General features: G+C 35.9%; 1 protein-coding gene across 5 annotated transcripts in view; it reads left to right on the top strand.

Moving 5' to 3' along the window:
• The window catches only part of yata (N-terminal kinase-like protein yata), an 88,789-nt gene extending 68,850 nt beyond the window's left edge, over positions 1 to 19,939 (top strand). For all 5 annotated transcript variants that reach the window (XM_089094402.1, XM_089094392.1, XM_089094429.1 and 2 more), the window contains exons 14-18: positions 8,693 to 8,781; positions 10,551 to 10,697; positions 12,666 to 12,768; positions 16,115 to 16,233; positions 19,777 to 19,939. In XM_089094402.1, coding sequence (XP_088950528.1) covers positions 8,693 to 8,781; positions 10,551 to 10,697; positions 12,666 to 12,768; positions 16,115 to 16,233; positions 19,777 to 19,797 — 479 coding nt within the window. In that variant the 3' untranslated portion in view covers positions 19,798 to 19,939. The remainder of the gene's footprint in view (positions 1 to 8,692; positions 8,782 to 10,550; positions 10,698 to 12,665; positions 12,769 to 16,114; positions 16,234 to 19,776) is intronic.
• Positions 19,940 to 20,496: the final 557 nt, after the last annotated feature.

A 20,496-nucleotide genomic window follows, 5' to 3' on the forward strand; every position in this document is an offset into this window, starting at 1 on the left:
CCTTCCAATATTCTTCACTGTTTTATGATTGATGCCCTGAGTACTGAAATTAAAGAAAAAATGAAATACTTTGCGCAGTATTTTTATTATTTTTAATTTTATACTCAATTCAGTTTTTTTTTGTGGTTCATTTGGTTCAATGGACAATTAAATATTTGAGATTTTCAAAAACCCTTCATATTTTATTTGTTTAGGCACATTCGTGTCCAAGTTACGTTACGACAAGATTATTTTACCGTGTTTTGGACATTTTAAAGATCTTTTTTTCTATAAAAGAAGAGGAAAAATACCCTTTAGGGTAAAGGGTATAATTACGTGGTACCCTTTAGGGTTGCTGGTTAAGTTTGGAAAAACTGGTAAATTGTAACAACCGTTTAGAAAGGAGAATTTGGTATTTTGGCTTGGGCAGAATTATTTTCCTCTGTGCTTAATCGCAAGGTCGTTATACACCAAACGCTCTTAATAGCTCGACAATATTTTTAATTATTTTTATGCCAAAGGCAAGTTTCTTACAATCAAAAATCTATATTTCAAAGCTCTCAGGTAAACGAAAAATAACATCAAAGATACAGTTGAAGCGTCTAAGGACATTGCTCCGGATGCATTGTATTGGGTCCAAAAAATTTGTATTAGCAAATTTAGGCATTTTAGGCATTGAAACTATTGTTAACGTTGTAACGTTAGAACTTTGTGACATAATCGTCACGTTATTGTAACCACGCTGTATTATCCTTTTGTCAATTAGCTCTAAAGGAAAAAGCATCAAAATAAATCTGTTGGTCTCATTAATTCTATTGTTCGCAAAATCTACAACAAAAAATAGCTTCTATCTTCTTCGTCCCGAAAAATTTGAAATATGTTGTGGTGGATATAAATATTGCATTTAGTATTCTGTTTGGCTGAATGAAGCAACTTCTTGCGACTGTGTTCTGGCTTTGTGACAGTGAAATTGCTCGTGTCGTTTTTGTAATTTTTGTGTTATCATTTTGGGTGTGGAGTAAAGCTGATGCAACTGACATTTTCACTCTAGTTTTTTTTTGGTCAGGATAACAAATATTGGTGTCTGCCTACGTTTCAAGGGGAGCTCCAGGCTTACGTAACATTTCAAGGGAGTCTTCATTTCAAGGGGGATTGGAGATGGCGTTTAGAGCGCTCAAGTAGCAGCCTGAGCGTCGTCCAATTATAGCTTGATTTGTGAATTTTCTCGTGGTTTTTCTGCTGTGATGGTGTAAGTAATCGAAAATTTGACTTTCCTAGTTTCCATTAGTGCACTAATGATGGCATTAAAGAACTGAAAAGCTGACTTATACGAACTGAATTCATCTCGCTGACAGTAGCGCCATCTATTTTGTATTTTGGAGTTTAATTGGAGATGGCGTTCCAGAGCGCTCAACTAGCAGCCTGAGCGTCGTACAAGTATAGCTTTATTTGTGAATTTTCTCATGGTTTCTTTTCTGCTGTGGTGGTATGAATAATCGAAAATTTGACTGTCATAGTTTCCATTAGTGCAATAACGATGGCATTAAAGTACGGAAAAGCTGATTTATACGAACTGAATTCATCTCGTCTGACAGTGGCGCCTTTTATTTTCATTAACTTAAGGCTCTTTCGACTGTTGAGAAAGCCGCCAGATGTCAATCCAAGTCAACAGCGATCCAAGCGTAGCCACAGAGGGAAAAGAGGAGGCCAAAGAAATAAAAATTGTGCTATCCCTGTTCTCGTTTCTAACAACAGAGCGAGGTCTCTCAGTACAGCAAGGGAACGTATTCTGACAGTAGTTAACTGCATCCCTCCTAGTGAAATCCCTCCTTCGCTTCGTCCGTGGTACGCTGACCCAGTATCGTCACTGTCAAGTACCCCACCCCCTAACACCTGAGTTTTTCTTGTCGAAGTGCAGACTTCCCAATATCCTAGTATGTAATGCCCGATCACTAAACAATAAAACCGACGAACTTGAAGTAGTTCTTAAACAGACGAGTTCCCCCATTGCTGTTATCACAGAATGTTGGGATATTAATGATGAAACCGGGCATATCAAGGGGTACAAGTGTTTTTTTAATACGAGACGCGACCGAGGGATTAACCGACGAGGCGGTGGGGTCGGACTGTACTTTCGGGAAGACTTACCTTGTAAATTACTAAGTCAGCCCAGTGAATCATGCCATGAAGTAATTTGGGTCGAATGTAAACCAAAGCGCCTATCAAAGCGATATTCGTGCTTGGTTGTAGCTGCAGTTTACTACCCCGAAAGTGCAAAGAACAGAAAAGAACTGATCCAGTATATCCAAAACTGCACTGATGACCTACGCCGCAGACACGCAGCGCCTGCTTTTGTAATCGCTGGTGATTTCAATCAGACTAATAAGGCATGGGTCTCCAGCATGCTTGACCTTAAGCAAGTTGTCTCAATCCCTACTCACGTCAGTGGTAGTATATTAGATCTTATTTTCACGAACATTCCCGATTATTACGAAGTACCCTTCTCTCTCGGTCCGTTGCATAACTCTGACCATAACACACTTCTTTGGAAGGCCAAAGTTGGCCTTCCAGCACCACGTAAAGTAAAAATTACCACTCGACCTATGACTAAAGAGGCAATTCGTTCCTTTGGACAGTGGATTGGGACGTTTGACTTTGATGAGATTTGCTCTATGACAGATATCGACCAGAAAGTTGATACTTTCAACTCTTTGCTGTCATGTAAATATCACGAACATTTCCCTGAGAAAAAAATAACTGTTAGTGTTACTGACAAACCTTGGGTAACACCCGATCTAAAGAAGCTTATCTTAACTCGCTGCCAGTTACATCGCAGTGGGGATATTGTTCAAGCAAACAAACTTCGTAACCGCATTGTTAAACTGTTACGAGCAGCGCAGAAAAGGTACGTTCATGACAAAGTCTCGCCTCTCCTTCAAGGTGAGCCCCGTAGGTGGCACTCTGAAGTCAAGCGTCTTACCGGTAAACGTACCACCAGTGAAATTAAGATACAGAAAGACGATAAAACGCTGATAAAATCAGCCGAAGTGAACGCCTTTTTCACTTCAATCTGTACTACTCACCCGTCCTTCACTGAAGCCGAAATCGAAGCCCTCATTGCTGACGTCTCTGAAGATACAATCGTTGAAGTATCAGAGTTCGCGGTGTATAAAGAACTTCAAAAGTTAAAAAGCAACTGTGCTTCTTACCCAGGTGAATTGCCAGTTAAACTTTTAAGAGAATATTCTATGTTTTTAGCAAAACCACTCTCATCAGTGATCAATCAGTCGTTCAAGGAGCACAAATTCCCGAGTGCTTGGAAAAAAGCCTACGTCCGCGTCTTACCTAAAGTCAAAGACCCGAAGTCCTGCAATCAGCTTCGTCCGATTTCTATTACGCCTAATATGGCTAAAGTGACTGAATCTTTTATTTATAGAGAGCTCCTAGCCCAAGTTCAGCCAGCCCTTGATCCGTTTCAGTACGGCTGCTTGAAAGGGAGTAGTACGACGCATTATCTAGTACGTCTCTACCACCTGATTACCGAGTGGTTGGACAAAGGCAGTAGCCTCGTTGACCTGCTTTTAGTTGACTATCGTAAGGCTTTTGACTTGATCCGCCACTATACAGCAGCAAATAACCTCAAAAAGATGGGCGCTAGGAAGCATATTTTGCTCTTAGTTGTTGACTTCCTGCGTAACCGCTGTCAGTGTGTCTATGCTCTCTTCCCTAGTGACTTAAACTCTGAGTGGGCTGAACTAACGTGTGGCGCACCACAAGGCACTAAGCTGGCAGCTCTTTTGTTTTTAGCGGTAATTAACTACATTATCCTCGAGTTTGAAGACAGATTCAAATACGTGGACGATCTCTCCCTACTTCTGAAATATCTTGCTGAAAAGTCAGACGTGTATCCCCAGTTCAGCAGTGAGATCAGGAACTCCTTTCTCGAGGCGTGTAGCATTAATGACCTCCAGCTTAATATGAATAAAACAAAAGTCATGAGGTTTAATCCGCTTAAGCGTGACCTCTCATGCCCGGTTCCTTGGTACCCTACTACCTCAACCTCAGTGATTCTCGGGGTTACTTTCAGTGACGACTGTTCATTTAGCGCGCACATCGCCGGTCTGGTGAAAAAAGGTAGTTACGCATTACAGTCGCTAATTACCTTGCGCCGACTGGGTTTCTCACAAAGTCAGCTGAAGACGGTTTACGTCACGTATGTGCGCCCAATCCTTGAATATGCGTGTCCTGTGTGGGGCCCTCAGGCTCATAATATTGAATACCTAAGTGAAGATCTGGAAGCCATTCAAAAACGGGCAGTGAAAGTGATACTAGGCCCGAAATACAACTCTTATGAGGCTGCCCTTAGTACCTTACGACTGCCAACGTTGCGTGATAGGCGCTTACAGTTAATGTGCAATTTTGGGCAGTCCCTTCTTTCGTCCCAGAAACACCGTTCGTTGCTTCCCCCTCCTGCACCTATCACCGCCAACACCCGCCATAAAAATCAACTAGTGCCGCCAAAGTGTCGAACAACCCGTCACAGCAATTCTTTCGTGCCTTTTTTTGTCAGTTATTTAAACCGCCAGTGACCAGTTTTATGTAATGTATTAAACAGCGCCATTTAGTCGGGGCTTCGGCCACGGCTACGATAGTTGTTTATAAATAAATGAGTCTATGAGTCTATGAGTCTGAATTTTAGCTAAAATTCAAAGAGTATGAGTTATTTATCATCAATGCCATCTAACGTCTGGTGTCTCTTGGCGTTTTTTTCAAACTTCTTAGTTGTGTTTTTGAATTGATGTCAGAAACTTATTACTTGACTAATTTTGTCAATTACGCTAATTTTGCCTTTTTACTACACTGAAATAAAACACCAACAAACATCAAATGCGTTTGAGATTTTTTTTTTTCTCTTTGGCACTAGAGCCAGCTTTCACTTTTATAAGTTTCCCCTATTCTGCTCAAATCATTAGGTTTAAAAAAAACATCAGGAGTACTAAACCTGAAAAGGATTGTCCATTTTTATACCAAAAACATAAAAATGGCCACTGATCGTTCAAACAGAAAAGGGAAGTACTGAACACCCTAATATTTGTCTCATGTAGAGCGGTATGTAGAGGAAAAAAATTTGAACGGCCAGAAATCGCTATGTAGTTTACGATAAATCCTGAGTTTTGGGCAGCTAACCCGACTGGAAACAATACCCTACGATCAGTTTTGCTCGTATTTAGTACAGGCGAGTATGCAGAAATATATTTTGGAAAAACTATATATCAGGGATGGGGGAGGGAATTAAAAAAAGGAAAGATAATTTCATAAACTACATTGGCCTGCCATAACAGAGAATAAAAATCAAAAAAAATAACGATCGAGAATGAGGTTTTTGAAGGCCAACGTAAATACCGGACGAAAGAAACGAATATTTCTGGAAGAAAACCGTTTCCCTCCTTCAGTGCTGTAAGAGAAAGTTGCAAGAAAAGACGTTCATGTTTTCTGAACAAAACAAATCGAGTAAAAACAAAATGATGAAAGGAAACAAAGTGGAAAACAAATAGAAAAAGAAAACCCAAAGTGAAAGAATTAAGAAAGATATAATAAACCAAACACCGTGGAATAACCAACAACACATGAAATCAGAACTAACAAAATTGGAAATTTGTGAAGCCAAAAAGAAAAAAAATCAAAAGCAAGCCACTCACCAATGTCCACGATTGACAAAAAAAAAAAAAAAAAAAAAAAAAAAAAAAAAAAAAAAAAAAAAAAATGTCGCTTAATACTAGGCAAGTGACTGAAAAGGTAAAAGATTCTTTCAAATGAACGCAATTAGCTACCTAGGGAAAAAAGTAAATCACCTTTTGTCTTATTTAATTACTGCTTCTTATGCACTAGATCTTTTAGATCTGAGGGGTTGGGGCACGGGCTATTTTATGAATGCAAAAGTAAGATAGATTTATTTTAGGGATGAATAAATTATTAGTTTCTTGTTTCTGTTGCTTCTTTCACTCACAATTCTGTGTAGCAAAAAACTTGTTGTTACATTAGTGATAGAGGGACCTTTCACGCACAAAAATATGAGGTTCCAATTGTTGCCCTCTTTCACCAACAAAGCTGACCACATTGCGGGAAACCTTGAAGAACATGCTATTTCACAAAGTTTTAATGAGCCTAAATTGTGGGGTTGTTTCAAAGATGACAGTTTATTTATCGGAATATGGGGAAGAATCTCTAGAATCTTTCTTTGGTTTCCTTAAATCCCTGGATATAAAACTTAAATTTAGTAAGAATCGGAAGTGGGTAGGTGACTTCCATTTCTAGGTGGCCTGCTATACCGGAATGGCACATGTTTTAAGATTTATAGAGAACCTACACATAGTGACAGGTACTTAAATTATGCTTCTAAACATTCTCCTTACGTGAAAAGAGGGGTAGTCACTTCTTTAGTCGATAGGGCAATACGAAAATGTTCACGTTTTATTGACTCAGAGCTTAACCACCTCTGGGATATCTTATTTGGGGATGGGTACCTGATGATTATAATAAATTCTGTGGTTGAGAAGCGTATTAAAAAGTTAACACAGAGAGAGCTCAGATAAAAAGGAAAAGTCAGTTTGTCTTGGTCTCCCTTATATATAAAAGATTTTGGACCAAATTGTAAGAAATCTAAATAAAAATAATGTTTTCACTTGTCATAAACCTGGTAAAACTATTAGATCATGAATTTCAGGGTACGGTGAAGATCCCGAACAACAAAAGCACAAAGAACAATAGGGAAATTTTTTTGCAAGACAGTGAAGGTAATTTGAAGGAATATTTCGTCCCTATGTCCAAGGGCTGTCCTCAGCAAGAAAAAATTATATAAAATAACAACGACTCACAACAACATGCGACCAATAAAACCAAAAATTAAAATTTTTTCAAAGCAGTCCCAGCATCCTTACATCAGCGAAGTTCAACCAGGACTGAAGATCCCGAAGTTTAACCACGGGTGAAGATCCCGTCCCTAAGTTTCAAAATTCTGGTGCCTACGGTATTCCTTGCTCCTGCGCTTTGTGGCACATATAAAGGACTGAACAACGTCTTATAGATAGAATATCTCAGCACTGTATCTCAATTGATATTGCTCTCAAAAAGAGGAAAATCCCAGAAATTTTTACTCATGTCTAGCAGAACACATTTATGACCACCTGCACTATAATATTTTTTTTGTCCAAGCCAGTTTAATTTCTCATGACAAGGGTGTGGCCCAGTATATATAAATATTAAATTTTAGGCCTAGGTCTAAACAGAGATGCGGGTGTTTCTAAAACAAGTGACCCTTATTTTGGTTTTCTCAAACGAAAGGCTGATAATTTATTCATTCCTAGCATAAATCCTATGTCACTTTTGCATTAAAAAGAGGCACGTATCCCCAATCCCTCAGATCCAGATGATCTACTGCAAAAGAAGAACTGATGAAATTTAGACAACATATGACTTAGTTTTATCTCTAGTTAGCTAGTTGCGTTCGTTTGAAAGAATCTTCATCTTTTCAGTCCCTTGTCTAACATTAACCATTGTAATATTAAACATTGTGTTTTGTTAATCGCAGATATTGTTGAGTGGCTGGCTCTTAATATTAGGTTTTTCGGCTTTTGAAATTTTTAAATCTAATTCCGATTTTGTCTGTTGTTGGTTTTTCCGTGTTCGGTTTCTAGGTTTATTGATTCTTCCAATTTGGGTTTTTATCTGGCTTGTTTCACCCACATTTTCATTGGTAAAATGTGAACTGTTTTGGTAAACATGTTCCATTCATTGGTAAAGAAAGTCCTTGTAACGTAACTTTATTTATAGCGCTGAAGAAGGGAAGCTGTTTTCCTCTCGAAATATTCGTCTTTTGTCCAGTATTTTTAACTCCGTTCTTGGTTTTCTTCAATTCTATCCTTTATTAAAAAAGAGACGAATTCGTGACCTTACTTTTTTGAGAAACTAATTTTGAGATTATCTAAATACATATCTGGAGTTTCCTGGTTACTCGATATCCCTAGTGAATTATTTTTTTTTATCTGGATTGAAATATGTGTATGGATTTCAAAATTATTCAGTGACAAGATTATATAAGGTCAGGCTTATTTGAAAGCGGAAGTTGAGGGGGACGGGGATTCTGGTCTGTTCTGTCGTAGATCTTGGACACTATAGAGAGACACTCTGTTTCGTTGTTTTATATCACCCTTGGAGTGTAGGTTTTTTGGTTTATTTTTTACTTCAACTGACCATCTCTGTCCTAGTATATTGCTAATGTTTTCAAGTCCTATCCTAGTCATATTAAATTGTCCAAGTTTAGTTTCTATCCAGTTCTGCTTGTTGTTTTGATTGGTATTTAGAGCTTTTTTTAGTCAACACAGGCTTTAAGTAAATGATTACTAAGAACTTGCTGCAGAAGGTACATTTACCAGAAACAGAAAAGAGGGAAAATGTTACCCTACTGACCACAATGTAACAGTCTGATTTCGAAATCATAGTGTAGTGTTGCAAATGGTGTAGTAACTCTTTTAGCGGCAAAAGGGTTCATTTTATTTCCTTGTACTGCATTATGCTCTGCGGGTGTCATATAGGAGGGTCTGTTGAAATTATGTCTAAATAGTTAAACTAATAATAATGTTTTCTTGTAAATCATATTTAGATGTTGCATTGTATCAATTGTGATTTATTAAAAGATAAGAAACCAACTTTTCAGGAGAAGAAACTAGTAATACAAAAACAGAATCGCTTACATACAAGCCGAATAGACCAAATTCTGCCGCTGTTGAAGACACATCAAATTTAGTAAGTCTGTTTTCATAATTTTCATCTCTGTTTTTGTCCTTTTAAGAGGAAATTTATGAGAGTAGCTCATTGCAACCACTCATATCAATTCCCAGAAGACCATCTTAGAACTCCTGTACAATTAGTTTCATCCGTTTCCATGTGTATAAGAAAAATTACTGCTGTCAAGACTCTTGCCATATCATCGTTCTTGCTGATGGTGTAGATGTTGCTGCTTCTGCTGCTCCTTATGTGATCAAGATTCTTCTTTTCAATCATCATCGTTCATAACAACTATATCATCGTTCTTGCTGATGGTGTAGATGTTGCTGCTTCTGCTGCTCCTTATGTGATCAAGATTCTTCTTTTCAATCATCATCGTTCATAACAACTATATCATCGTTCTTGCTGATGGTATAGATGTTGCTGCTTCTGCGGCTCCTTATGTGATCAAGATTCTTCTTTTCAATCATCATTGTTCATAAGAACTATATCATCGTTCTTGCTGATGGTGTAGATGTTGCTGCTTCTGCTGCTCCTTATGTGGTCAAGATTCTTCTTTTCAATCATCATCGTTCATAACAACTATATCATCGTTCTTGCTGATGGTGTAGATGTTGCTGCTTCTGCTGCTCCTTATGTGATCAAGATTCTTCTTTTCAATCATCATCGTTCATAACAACTATATCATCGTTCTTGCTGTTGGTGTAGATGTTGCTGCTTCTGCTGCTCCTTATGTGATCAAGATTCTTCTTTTCAATCATCATCGTTCATAACAACTATATCGTCGTTTTTGCTGATGGTGTAGATGTTGCTGCTTCTGCTGCTCCTTATGTGATCAAGATTCTTCTTTTCAATCATCTTCGTTCATAACAGCTATATCGTCGTTTTTGCTGATAGAGTAGATGTTGATGATGCTGCTGACTTGAAAAGAAAAGAGTTTTAGGTCGAAATTTTGATTATAGCATTTATCTATTTCTATTAACCAGTTCTATCTGTCTTGTTTGGTCCTAGTTTTTCCAGATGCCACACCAGCCTCGCGAATTACCACCAACACTACCAATGTTCCATGCCCTACCCATTTTGTTTTCTAAAGTTGAATAATCAGTCGGTGTTTTTTTTTTTTTTTTCATATTTATAAAACTTACTGTTTATGTGTCCTTGATACATCTATAATTGGATATATCTCAGCCAGAAATAGCTTAAGCTTTGCCAGACAAATAGAAACTAGTTTCAAAGTGTTTTTTTTTTCTTGCTCTCTCCCTCTCTCTCTCTCTCTCTCTCTCTCTCTCTCTCCCTCTCTCTCTTTCCCTCTCTATCTTGCTCTTCCTTAATTTTTTCATCCTCTTCACATCCTTTCTGTTTTTGCGTTCCTGCCTGCTTAAACTTTTTGTAAGCTAATTAAATAAAATTGGGCTCCAGGCACTGTTTCTTTCTTGTGGTACTTAGCGTATCTCGCGGTTTCTTGGCATTAATCTACACAGATTATTTCAATCTTTATTTCTTTTTGTGTTTCTTGTTATTGCCTTATAGTTTAGAATTCAGTTTAATATTTGTTTATTTTTGTTATTCCTATTTCATCGGTAGTGCTATTTTTAAAGAATTACTCCATGCACAGTTTCGTTATTTCCTATATAAATTTCTTAAAAATCGAAAATCAAGCGGTTTAACCTTTCTTTGCTAAATATTCCATCGGTGAAATTGCAAATAATAGACGTTGAGAAAAAGGACACCCTCTCGAAATTTGGGTTACATGATTTTTTATAATTATCAAATTTCATCTTTTGCAGAAAGTACAAATTGAATCTGAAACCTCAGGTTGGGACTGTGATGATTGGGAAGATGATTCTGAAGCATCGGTTAAAGAAGAAGGCTATGCTGCACAAAGTAAATTGCAGGCTGGGTGGGATGACACCGATTGGCCTGATCTAGAAGAGGCAAGTGAACTTTAATTTCTTTCCTTTTGACGATAATGTCCTTTCAGTAACGTGCTTTCTTTATTCGGGTTATAAGAACAAAAATTCTATTTTGAATCAAACTATAAAGGCAACAATTTTGAGTCCAAACTTCCAAAATCTCTTTAGCAATTTCATGAGTGTTCCGACCTGGAAACTGTCTTGCAATTTCACAAGCGTAGGATTTTTATCCCTGAGTTTCCTGGATTTCCTGAATTTAATTATTACCAGGGTGTAGGTGATGACAATAACTGTTCATAGCCTCATTTGTAGTGATTATTTTCGCCTGAAAACCTATGTGAAGAGATTTTTGACAAATTTTATTTACTATTTGGCACGTCCTCTTTGTATAAGTAATTTTAAAAAAGTAATTTTTACACACGTTTAAGCCCGATATACATCCATTTCATACTGAAGAAATAATATTTGCCGAAACCAGCATTATAACATTACCGTGTCTTTAATAGCTTTGCAGAATCAGTGTGTTTTTGGTATCTGAGTGGATGTTTGAAACTGTCGAAAATAATCTTCTGATCTAATACCGGGGGAGGGGGGGGTTGAGAAAGACAAATATGAGGGGAGAAGTGAAAATACCACTTTCGGGAAGAGTCTGCAATTAATGTGATTTCTTTCTTAATCAAAACACCAAAGACAAGATGTTTAACCCCTAAACAGGCTCCGAGTCTTGTATAGGGGAAAGGAAAAGCTGGCATTTTGTTTAAATACTAATTTGAATAACCAAAAAACAAACAACCGATTCAAAATAATAATGAACATAAGTGGAAACTTAAAATCCACCAATCTTTCTTTAAAAAACTTTCAGTTGAAAAAAAAAATGTTTTTATTTAATTTCCGATCATTTTTTAATCATGCCCAGGCTTAGCGAAGATATGATGTGATATACCGGCCCCATAAACCCCGATTTCTTACTGATAAATTGTATATATTGATAGTTGTAAATCGTTTGATAGCGTCCCACTTTTTCAGTGTTTCTGCTTAAGAATAATATGTTGGATTGCTATCAAAATTTAGGACGAATTTGAGTATTTAGTCGAAATTTTAGATGAACAGTAGTTTTGTAGAATGAGTTCTTAAATGTTTTTTTTTTATTTTTAGTTTAATTCGGGTGGATCATGTAGATGTAAAATTTGCGCGAGTTTTGATCATCTACGTGCCAGAAGGCAATTGTGATCTCTACAATAAGGTTCTCTGATGTTTAAGTACACATGTGTTTAAATACACCGAAACATTGTGTATAAATAAAGGAAAAATATTACCACATACAATCGCCGAAAACAGAGCTCCTGGTACGCCTTGTTTCCCGCCCCTTCAAGTGATTTCCTGGCGAGGCTCATAACGCCCTGCATCGTCTTTTCTACCTCTGTGCCGTTGGGTATGTCAATATAATATTTTTTGCTTAATAGAAAAAGATTTTCGTAACGGGAGGGACAGTATTACCCCCCGCCTCTAGCACCAGTAATAAATGCGTAGACCAAAAGTATTCCCGGGAATTAAGGGAGATTATATATCAATTTCTACCTTCCTCCGTTCCCCAAAACTTACTCTGTAGTTGTCCAAAGGCTCAGTGAGAGATAATATCTGTGCGCATTAACAAGGCAGTGTATGAGGCACACGCCCCAAAACAAAGCAATATAAAGAAAAAGGATTTGTATATCTATTATTTTACATTATGTTACGATTAGGGTGTTTTCTTAATTACTTGAACATTAATCACTTGGTTTTTAACTGAACCTAATGGATCTCAGTCAGAACGGGGGGGGGGGGTTAGCGCCACCTCTAGTGACATATCAAGTGGATATGTGGCCTTTTAATAATACGTAACATATACTTATTGCAACTAAATGTTGCTTTGATTAAAAACTGCATATGATGAAACCGTCACTAGTTAATCCGCCTATCTTAAAATGTTAATATTTGTCTTTTTTTAAGGATTCAGTGAACCACAGGAAGAACTCATCGGGAAGTACAGGTGCTTCAAAAACATCGTCATACACTGAGACTAGTAGAGATGATTCTGTATTTGAATCTCTAGGTAAGAAAAATTTTCGGCTGGTAGAATAAGTTTGATGACACAGTGCAAAAATTGGTTAGTTTTTGAAATTAGGAAGTACCAATGGCTTAAAAGTTTATGGTAATTTTCGGTAACTTATATTTCCTTCCATTTTTTTATGTTCCTCTCTTTTTCATTTTGTTCCTTTCATTTTCTTTTTTTTAATCAGTTCTTTTAATGCCAGCCATGTTCATCCATTCTCGTTTGACCTACTGAAGTTTTAATTGTTTCAATATCCACATTACCGATTTGTGGAATGGTGATTACAGCTCTGATAATTTGTATTATAATGGCTTATTGTACTTAGGACGACAAATCATGCCTCATTGAGCCGGAACATTGGTTACTTTTATTATTATCTCCTAAAATATTTAAAATCCAGAGAAAAAATTATTTCGTTTCTGCACGACGTATTGATAAAACAAGATTTTGGAATCCCATAAATGTGGCTATTGTTTGCTATTGTGTGTGTGAATCCCACAAGTGTGGATATTGTTTGTGTGAATCCCATAAATGTGGCTATTGTTTGGTTCAGAAAATCATAAATAGGCTAGTCCTTCTACGTGAAAAAATGGTAAAATATGGAATAAATTGCAGCACAAATGACAAAATTTCAATCTGGTGAATAACATACTAAAATACCCAAACAATCTTAGACCCGAAATGCCAGAAAATCATACTTAAAGACCTGAATCTTAGACCAAAATAAAAATGAATGCTTAGGCTTTGAAGTATTAACATAATACTATGTATAATAGTATATGTATTTGTAATACATAATATCTATGTTATTACATAACTATGTTATAACATAGTATATGTATACATAGTAATACATAATACACTGCATTTGAACCTGCTGATAATGAATATCAGCTTTAAAATTGCTTTAGACTTCAGTTTCACCCGTAAAAAGACATTTTTCAGAAAAAGGCCGAAAAATTAATTTTCTTCAAAAATATTTAAAATGTTATTTTATTTCTTATCTTACCTCCTGAATTGCACATAATTTAGGTGCAAAAGACCTTACGACTTCAAATCCACGGAACCAAAACTTCTTGTGGGGGCCCAAGATCTTAAAACATATTTTCTTTTAGCGTTTGAAGTTACGCTAAGAAAACATAGATATTGTATTCACGTATTAAAAAACATTAGGTATTAGAAAATATATTTTCTATGGCGTTTGAAGTGATTAGAGGTCCCTACTGGGTAACCTATAAAGGCTCCAATTTCAAACCAGTGTCCCCGAGTTCTCTTCGACACTACCTTATTGACTAAGGTTGGTTTGTCTACAGATGTAAAGACATAGTTTGTCTTTAAGAACCATGGCGAGTAGAGATACCTTATGGGGCTATGTTATATGGGGCTATATGTTGTCTTTGACGGATATAGATGTGGACTAAAAACTGGGCTCATCGAAAACAAATAAAACATATTTTAGGCCGTAAGATCCACTTCACGCCTTTGAAGTCACCTTTGGTTAAGAAGGAAAGGTTTCTTGCCAAGGAAGTGAACAAGTAGAGGCTCATCTTGCTACGGTTTGCTACATATGCTTGGGTTTGTAGAGAAGAAAATTAGGTGCATCGTGCCAACGGCGATGCCGACTTTTTTACTGTAAAGACAATTGTTTCTATTGCAACTGTAACGGAAATTTCGCTTGTCGGTATTGATATAGATTTGCTAGTCCTACTGGTCCATCACTCAAAAGAAGGGGCCAACTCTCTTTCCTACCAAGTTGAAAGCAAGTCTAATGAAAAGCATGTCAGTATTCTAAAAGTGAAGCAAAGTCTCAGAGACGTTGCCACTGACATTCTGTTCTACATATCTTCTTTGGTTAGTACACTACATCAAGACTACGCGGTTTTGGTAAGCTAGTCGAGTTCTCGCTTTCGAAAGCTACTTTACGAAGCTGCTTCAGTTATCAACTAGATACAGAATCGAAAGATGAGTTGATTAAAGTGGAAGAGCAGGCACTGCTCAGTCCCTACGACACAGGCTTTTCGTCAGCAAACTGTCAACTTTAGTATCTTTTGTCAGTCCTGAAAGACTTCCTCCCACACCCTCAGCTGTTCGGTACTACTTCTATCGAGTCTTCTTTCAGATAGCTTAGTAGAATAGATCTCCTTCCAGTCTTGACCCTACCACTTGAGGTTGATGCCTTTAAGATGGTGAACTCGTTCCAGTCACGACAGATGCGAAACCTGCACCAGAGCGAAGGCTGGTGTTTGGTTGAAATTAGATTCCACGACTGTTTGTGCTTAATTTTCTTGTCTCACATGTCCAGTTTAGCTGGAAAAGTTTTTTTTTTTTTTTTTTTTACAAAAGAAAATATGTTTTGGACTTAATGCTCAATTTTGGGCTGCCAGAGAATTTTGGCTACGTGAATTTGAGATCTTAAGGTCTTTTGTGCCTAAATTTTATATAATTCAGCAGGTAAGTTGAGGTAGCAAAAGACATTCAAATGCATTTTTGAAGAAAACTCAAATTTCGGTTTCTTTTTCTTGAAATTTGCCTTTTATGTTTTTTTGGGGGTGCAGCTGAAGCCTAAAGCAATCGTAAAGCTCATATTTGCTCTCAACAGTTGTTCTTGTTATTCTCCAGATTTTTCTCAACATTGCAGTGCCAAATAAAATTTATTGTGCAATTCGTTCCACCTCAAACCGTAGAATGACCAGCCACAATGTAACATTAAAACCAAAATGTGTACCCTGAAATTTTCACAACTTTGCGCGATAATTTATAAAAGATTTCACAGCTTTTTACGGACGCGAAGGTAAAAAAAGAAATTTGAGAATGAAAATGAAAGGAATTAAAAAATTCCTTATCTGAATAATGTGACTTCACTTAGTCTTTTAGATATAAACACAAAACATTCTTTGTCTCAATCGTAGTAGTTACCCATCTGTTAATCAAGTTAGTATGCCCCTGCAAGTTAGATGATCGCCCAATACCGAAAAGTACCAGATACGATATTGTTTTGGGTACAGTATGGCCAGTATCTTATTGTAAGGGCATAGGAAGACCCTCTCTCTTTCTTTCTCTCTCTCTCTCTCTCTCTCTCTCTCTCTCTCTCTCTCTCTCTCTCTCTCTCTCTCTCTCTCTCTCTCTCTCTCTCTCTCTCTCTCTCTCTCTCTCTCTCTCTCTCTCTCTCTTTCTGTCTCTCTTACTCTCCCTTTCTCTTTCTCAGAAAGAAATTTTTTTCGATAAGATAGTTGGCACATCAAATGCCCTTTTCATATTAAACCAAAAGGCTTTTTCCTCGTTATGCTTTTTCCAAATTCTCACCTTTTCTTAAAAACAGTTGAGATGTTCATTTTTACTATCTTAGGATCAACTCGAAATGTTTCTCAGCAAAGGACAGCTGTTTATCAGAGCTCATCTTTACCGACAGATCCGACGAAAAGGAAACCCAAAACAGGTGGTGCAATGAAACTAGGAGCCAAAAAGGTAATATAAATGAAATTATGACTATTTACTTTGCTAATCGTTTTGAAGTGATTGGTTTATTCCCAAAAATTCAAAGTAAAAAGATGAAGAATCCCTAATCTGATAGCGGCATTTATTCGGGATGTGGCATTTTTAGTGAGGCTGTGGCATTTTAGTAAATTAAATTTAAGAACGTAAATCTGAGTAAATACATTATAAAGCTGCAAGACTTCTTGGTTAGACGGGATTTTGTTGTTTTTATTCTAAGGAAACCTTCTATACGAGCGCAGCTATTTACTTTACCATTCACTCATGAGCGATTGGTGTATCCTAAGAATTCAGAGGAAAAGATGAAGCATTCCTAATCTGGCTGAGAAACCTGCTGAAAAACGAATGAAGCAAATTTAACGATTCTGACTCTTGTTCGTTTTTGCGTACAAGTAATAACATACCCAAAAACTTTGATAAGATATTTGATGAAAAAGATAAAAGATAAAAAAAAGGCCAAAAAAAAGGTAATTTGCACTTTGCTGAAAAAAAAATAACAACAAATGACCTTTGATTCTGTTTTCAGTATATTGCAAATTATGATAGAGATAAAGAGATTCTTCTTTTATCCGTTTCCCCACCCTTTGGAGACTCGAGGAACAGCCTAATAAGGTTTGGCTGTCCTTGAAGGTGCAGTTGTGTTTGAATCAATAGATTGTTGATGTTTCTTTTTTTTTGGAAGGAAAGCGTTGCTAAATTTAATTAATTAGTTTTGCTTTTTTTCGATTCAACGTTGTAACACTTAACGAAAATGCGGCACTACCCTAAAAATTTCATAATTTTGTAACAGCTAAAAGACAAACGTTAGAAAATCGTAGTTTCAGGTAGGAATAGATCTAAGATGAATTTAGAGGCCAAAATTGTCCTTATTTGGATGTTTTTGGTACTTTAGGAAATAAAATACTCTTTCTGTTACTGTTCACCGTGGATACAAACCTTTTATACAATCATAGCTTTCAGGTTGCTTCCGGTTTATAATTATTTCTCTTTTTCTTGTTTAAAAAAAAATCTGAATTGCCCATAAATTTGAGCTTACGTTAAATTTGAACTCACCCTTCGACATTTTAAAGTTTAATTTTTTTTTTTTTTTTTATATTTTTTTTACTTATGTGCAACAACGAACAAGAATTAGAATCGTTAAAATTGGTTCATTCGTTTTTCAGCAGTTCTAGGGATACGTTCTTAATCAACTGAAGGTTCACCATTTTATTAAAGGCAAAATTGACCAAAACAGTAAATTTGAGGAAAAGAATCAAATTTTCCATTCGCCTCATTGTCTCTGCTCTTTCTAATAACTATGTTCAAAATGCAGCAAGCTCAATATTCTTAAATTCTAAATCCTACATGGAAAGCATTATAGAAATGACTGTTGTTGTACGACCCTAAAACTTTGGCGTTAATTGGGAGGGGGGCATGGTCAATTGCCCCCTCTTTGTATATTATGATAGACGCCTTTTTAGGTGTATTTTCAGTGGGAAATATCTTTTTTCTGTTTTCATTGAAGAAATTGAGGAAACGACATATTTGCCCCCTTCCCATCCTAGATTTTGAAAAGTATATTTTACCTCTAAAGTTTCGTGAATTGACGTCACTGTCCCAAAACATGATATCAGAACAAGGAAAGAGCTGCTCACTTTATTGATATCGCAACAAACCTTTAAGTGATTTAGGGCGTACTATTGTATAATTACCTGTCAGTTATGCCAAATGCATGGGTTTTCTCATTGAAAAATTTAAAAAACGACAAATTCCCCCCCCCCAAACTTTTTAAAATGTATTTTACCCCCTCCCCCCCCTGTCAATTCTCGTGAATTGACACCAATGTCCCAGAAAATAAAATCAGAAAAAGGGAGCGGGTGCAAACTTTATTGATATCATAGCAAAATTTAAAGTGATTGAGGGCATACTCTTTTATGAATACCAGTGTCAATGCTAAAGAAAAACAGCAGAACCAGTATCAAGGACTATCAGCAAAAAAAGTACAATGTTCACGGACCGATGCCAGCCCTGGTCATGATCTGGTACATCGCGGGCATGTGATCAGCAAGTATGAATATTCAACAAGACAAAACCAAAATAATGTGGCATCACATGTCAATGAATATCGCATTTCATATAAAGAGGCCTACAATCACTGCAACTACCATTGAGTTGTAAAATAAAGACCAGTAAGTCGCAAAATCTAGTCATGTAGAGCTCGTGAGATTTATATCATTAGGCTGTATGTGTTTCGATGCTACACTGAAATGTGCATTGTATAATATATATATATATATATATATATATATATATATATATATATATATATATATATATATATATATATATATATATATATATATATATATATATATATATATATATATATATATATATATATATATATATATATATATATATATATATATATATATATATATATATATATATATATATATATATATATATATACATATATGTATATATATATATATATTAGTTTACTGTAATATTATATATATTTATTATAATATCATATACATTAGTATATATTTGACATTCTTTTTCATTTCTAGTATTTTGATGCGCAAGAATTAACAGCATTAAAAAGCATCCCTGTTTTTCTGAAAATTGGTATAATGAATTTTGCTAGCTGAGAGACCTACCTAAAAGGCCAGAAAGCGCATATTTAGGACCAAGATTTTCAAATATGTCATAAAGAATTTAGAATCTCTTTTGTGCACAGGTGTGACTGTATCAAGGAAGAGTTGCCAGTATCCTGAACTTGGGGTCGACCGTGCTCTGATAGACTCACGGGGGGTAGGATGGGGGGGAGGGGGTATGATGTTGAAAATGAAAACACATTGTTTCTCCTTCTTTTGAGACTCGGAGTGGAAGGTCAAGTAACCTCCCTCTTTATAAAAATGAGAAAACATGATAATTGTGAAAATCTAACGAATTACAGATAAAACGCAATTTATTCAACTTTTAAATTAATCCCTCCTTCACGCCCTAAAAAATATTTGGATTCCACTTAACTAAAATTTTTGCTCACATCTGAGAGGATTCTAAAGCTAGAAGAACCTTTTAAGTTAACTTACACAAATAATTTCTTCTTAAGTGAACTTAAGTTGACACAACCATAAACATATGCAGGATTCAATATTATGACCTCTAAACAGTTTATGGGGGTGGTAGGCCTATTTTTATTTGTGGTAATTTAATGAAATAAAAACCCTGATTAATTATTACCAGTGGAGAAATTTGAGCTTTAATCCTATTTCATTGCAAAATCAATCATATTCAATTTTCTTTGACAATTCCTAAAATTTCTAATTTAAACCGCAACTCGTAAATTTGGTTCTGAGAAAATGTGATTCTCTGGTCCAAAAATGTGAATTTAAGGCATCTGGTGCGTCACTAGAAAATATCCCAGAGTCATTCTCTCTCCTCAAGAATACCAGAATGGGTGCATCTATGGCTATTAAATTTAGGTATTTGTTGACATATTGATTATTTATGTTTTATTCATTCCAGGTGACAATACATATGGATTGAAATCATGATCTTAAACCCTTCGCAGTCAGTTATTCCAAATTTGCTTTAAATTTTCTTGGAGTTTTTAAATATTTATTGATGCTTCGGTTTTATCTTATGCTTTGTTTTTCTTTTTCTAATTGAAAATTAAATGTCTTTCCAATAAAAAATCTTTATATTTAGTTTTCGTTCGAGGAAAACATTGTTGTAGTTTCTAGATTTCTTCAAATCTAGAGTAGTCTAAACCCAAAAAATGTAGCAAAAAAATAGCAAGAGAATTAGAATCCAGACCAACGCTACTTATCTGAATTTTTTTATATCTATTTTCGTCAACTTTGCAATTTCTTTGAGTCTATTGGGGCTTTCAATGTTTAGAATCTTGAGTTTTTTTCTTTTGGAGTCCTTATGGTTTTATTTCTCGCATGCTCTGAAGACACCATGTTGCTTATAGGCTTATGACGAAATATTCGCGATATATCTTTCTCCTTTTATGTTCATGGCCTAAAGTCCCGTTTGCTACTTACTTTTTTCTTGAGTTACTTTTGTTGTGATATTTGTCCGGGTCCGACTTTAGATCTTTCTTAGAGTTTGTGTCATAAGTCCCATGCTATTGCTGAAAATCGTGAAAATCACTGGTATTCGACTAGAATTTTATTCTAGAGATATCTTTGTCTTTATAATTGTTTAAGATAAGATTTTCAAAAACCGACTATCAAAGCC

This window comes from Artemia sp. Qi Xiang Cuo, chromosome 1 (genome assembly GCF_049724085.1).
Source record: "Artemia sp. Qi Xiang Cuo chromosome 1, ASM4972408v1, whole genome shotgun sequence".
Lineage (NCBI taxonomy): Eukaryota > Metazoa > Arthropoda > Branchiopoda > Anostraca > Artemiidae > Artemia > Artemia sp. Qi Xiang Cuo.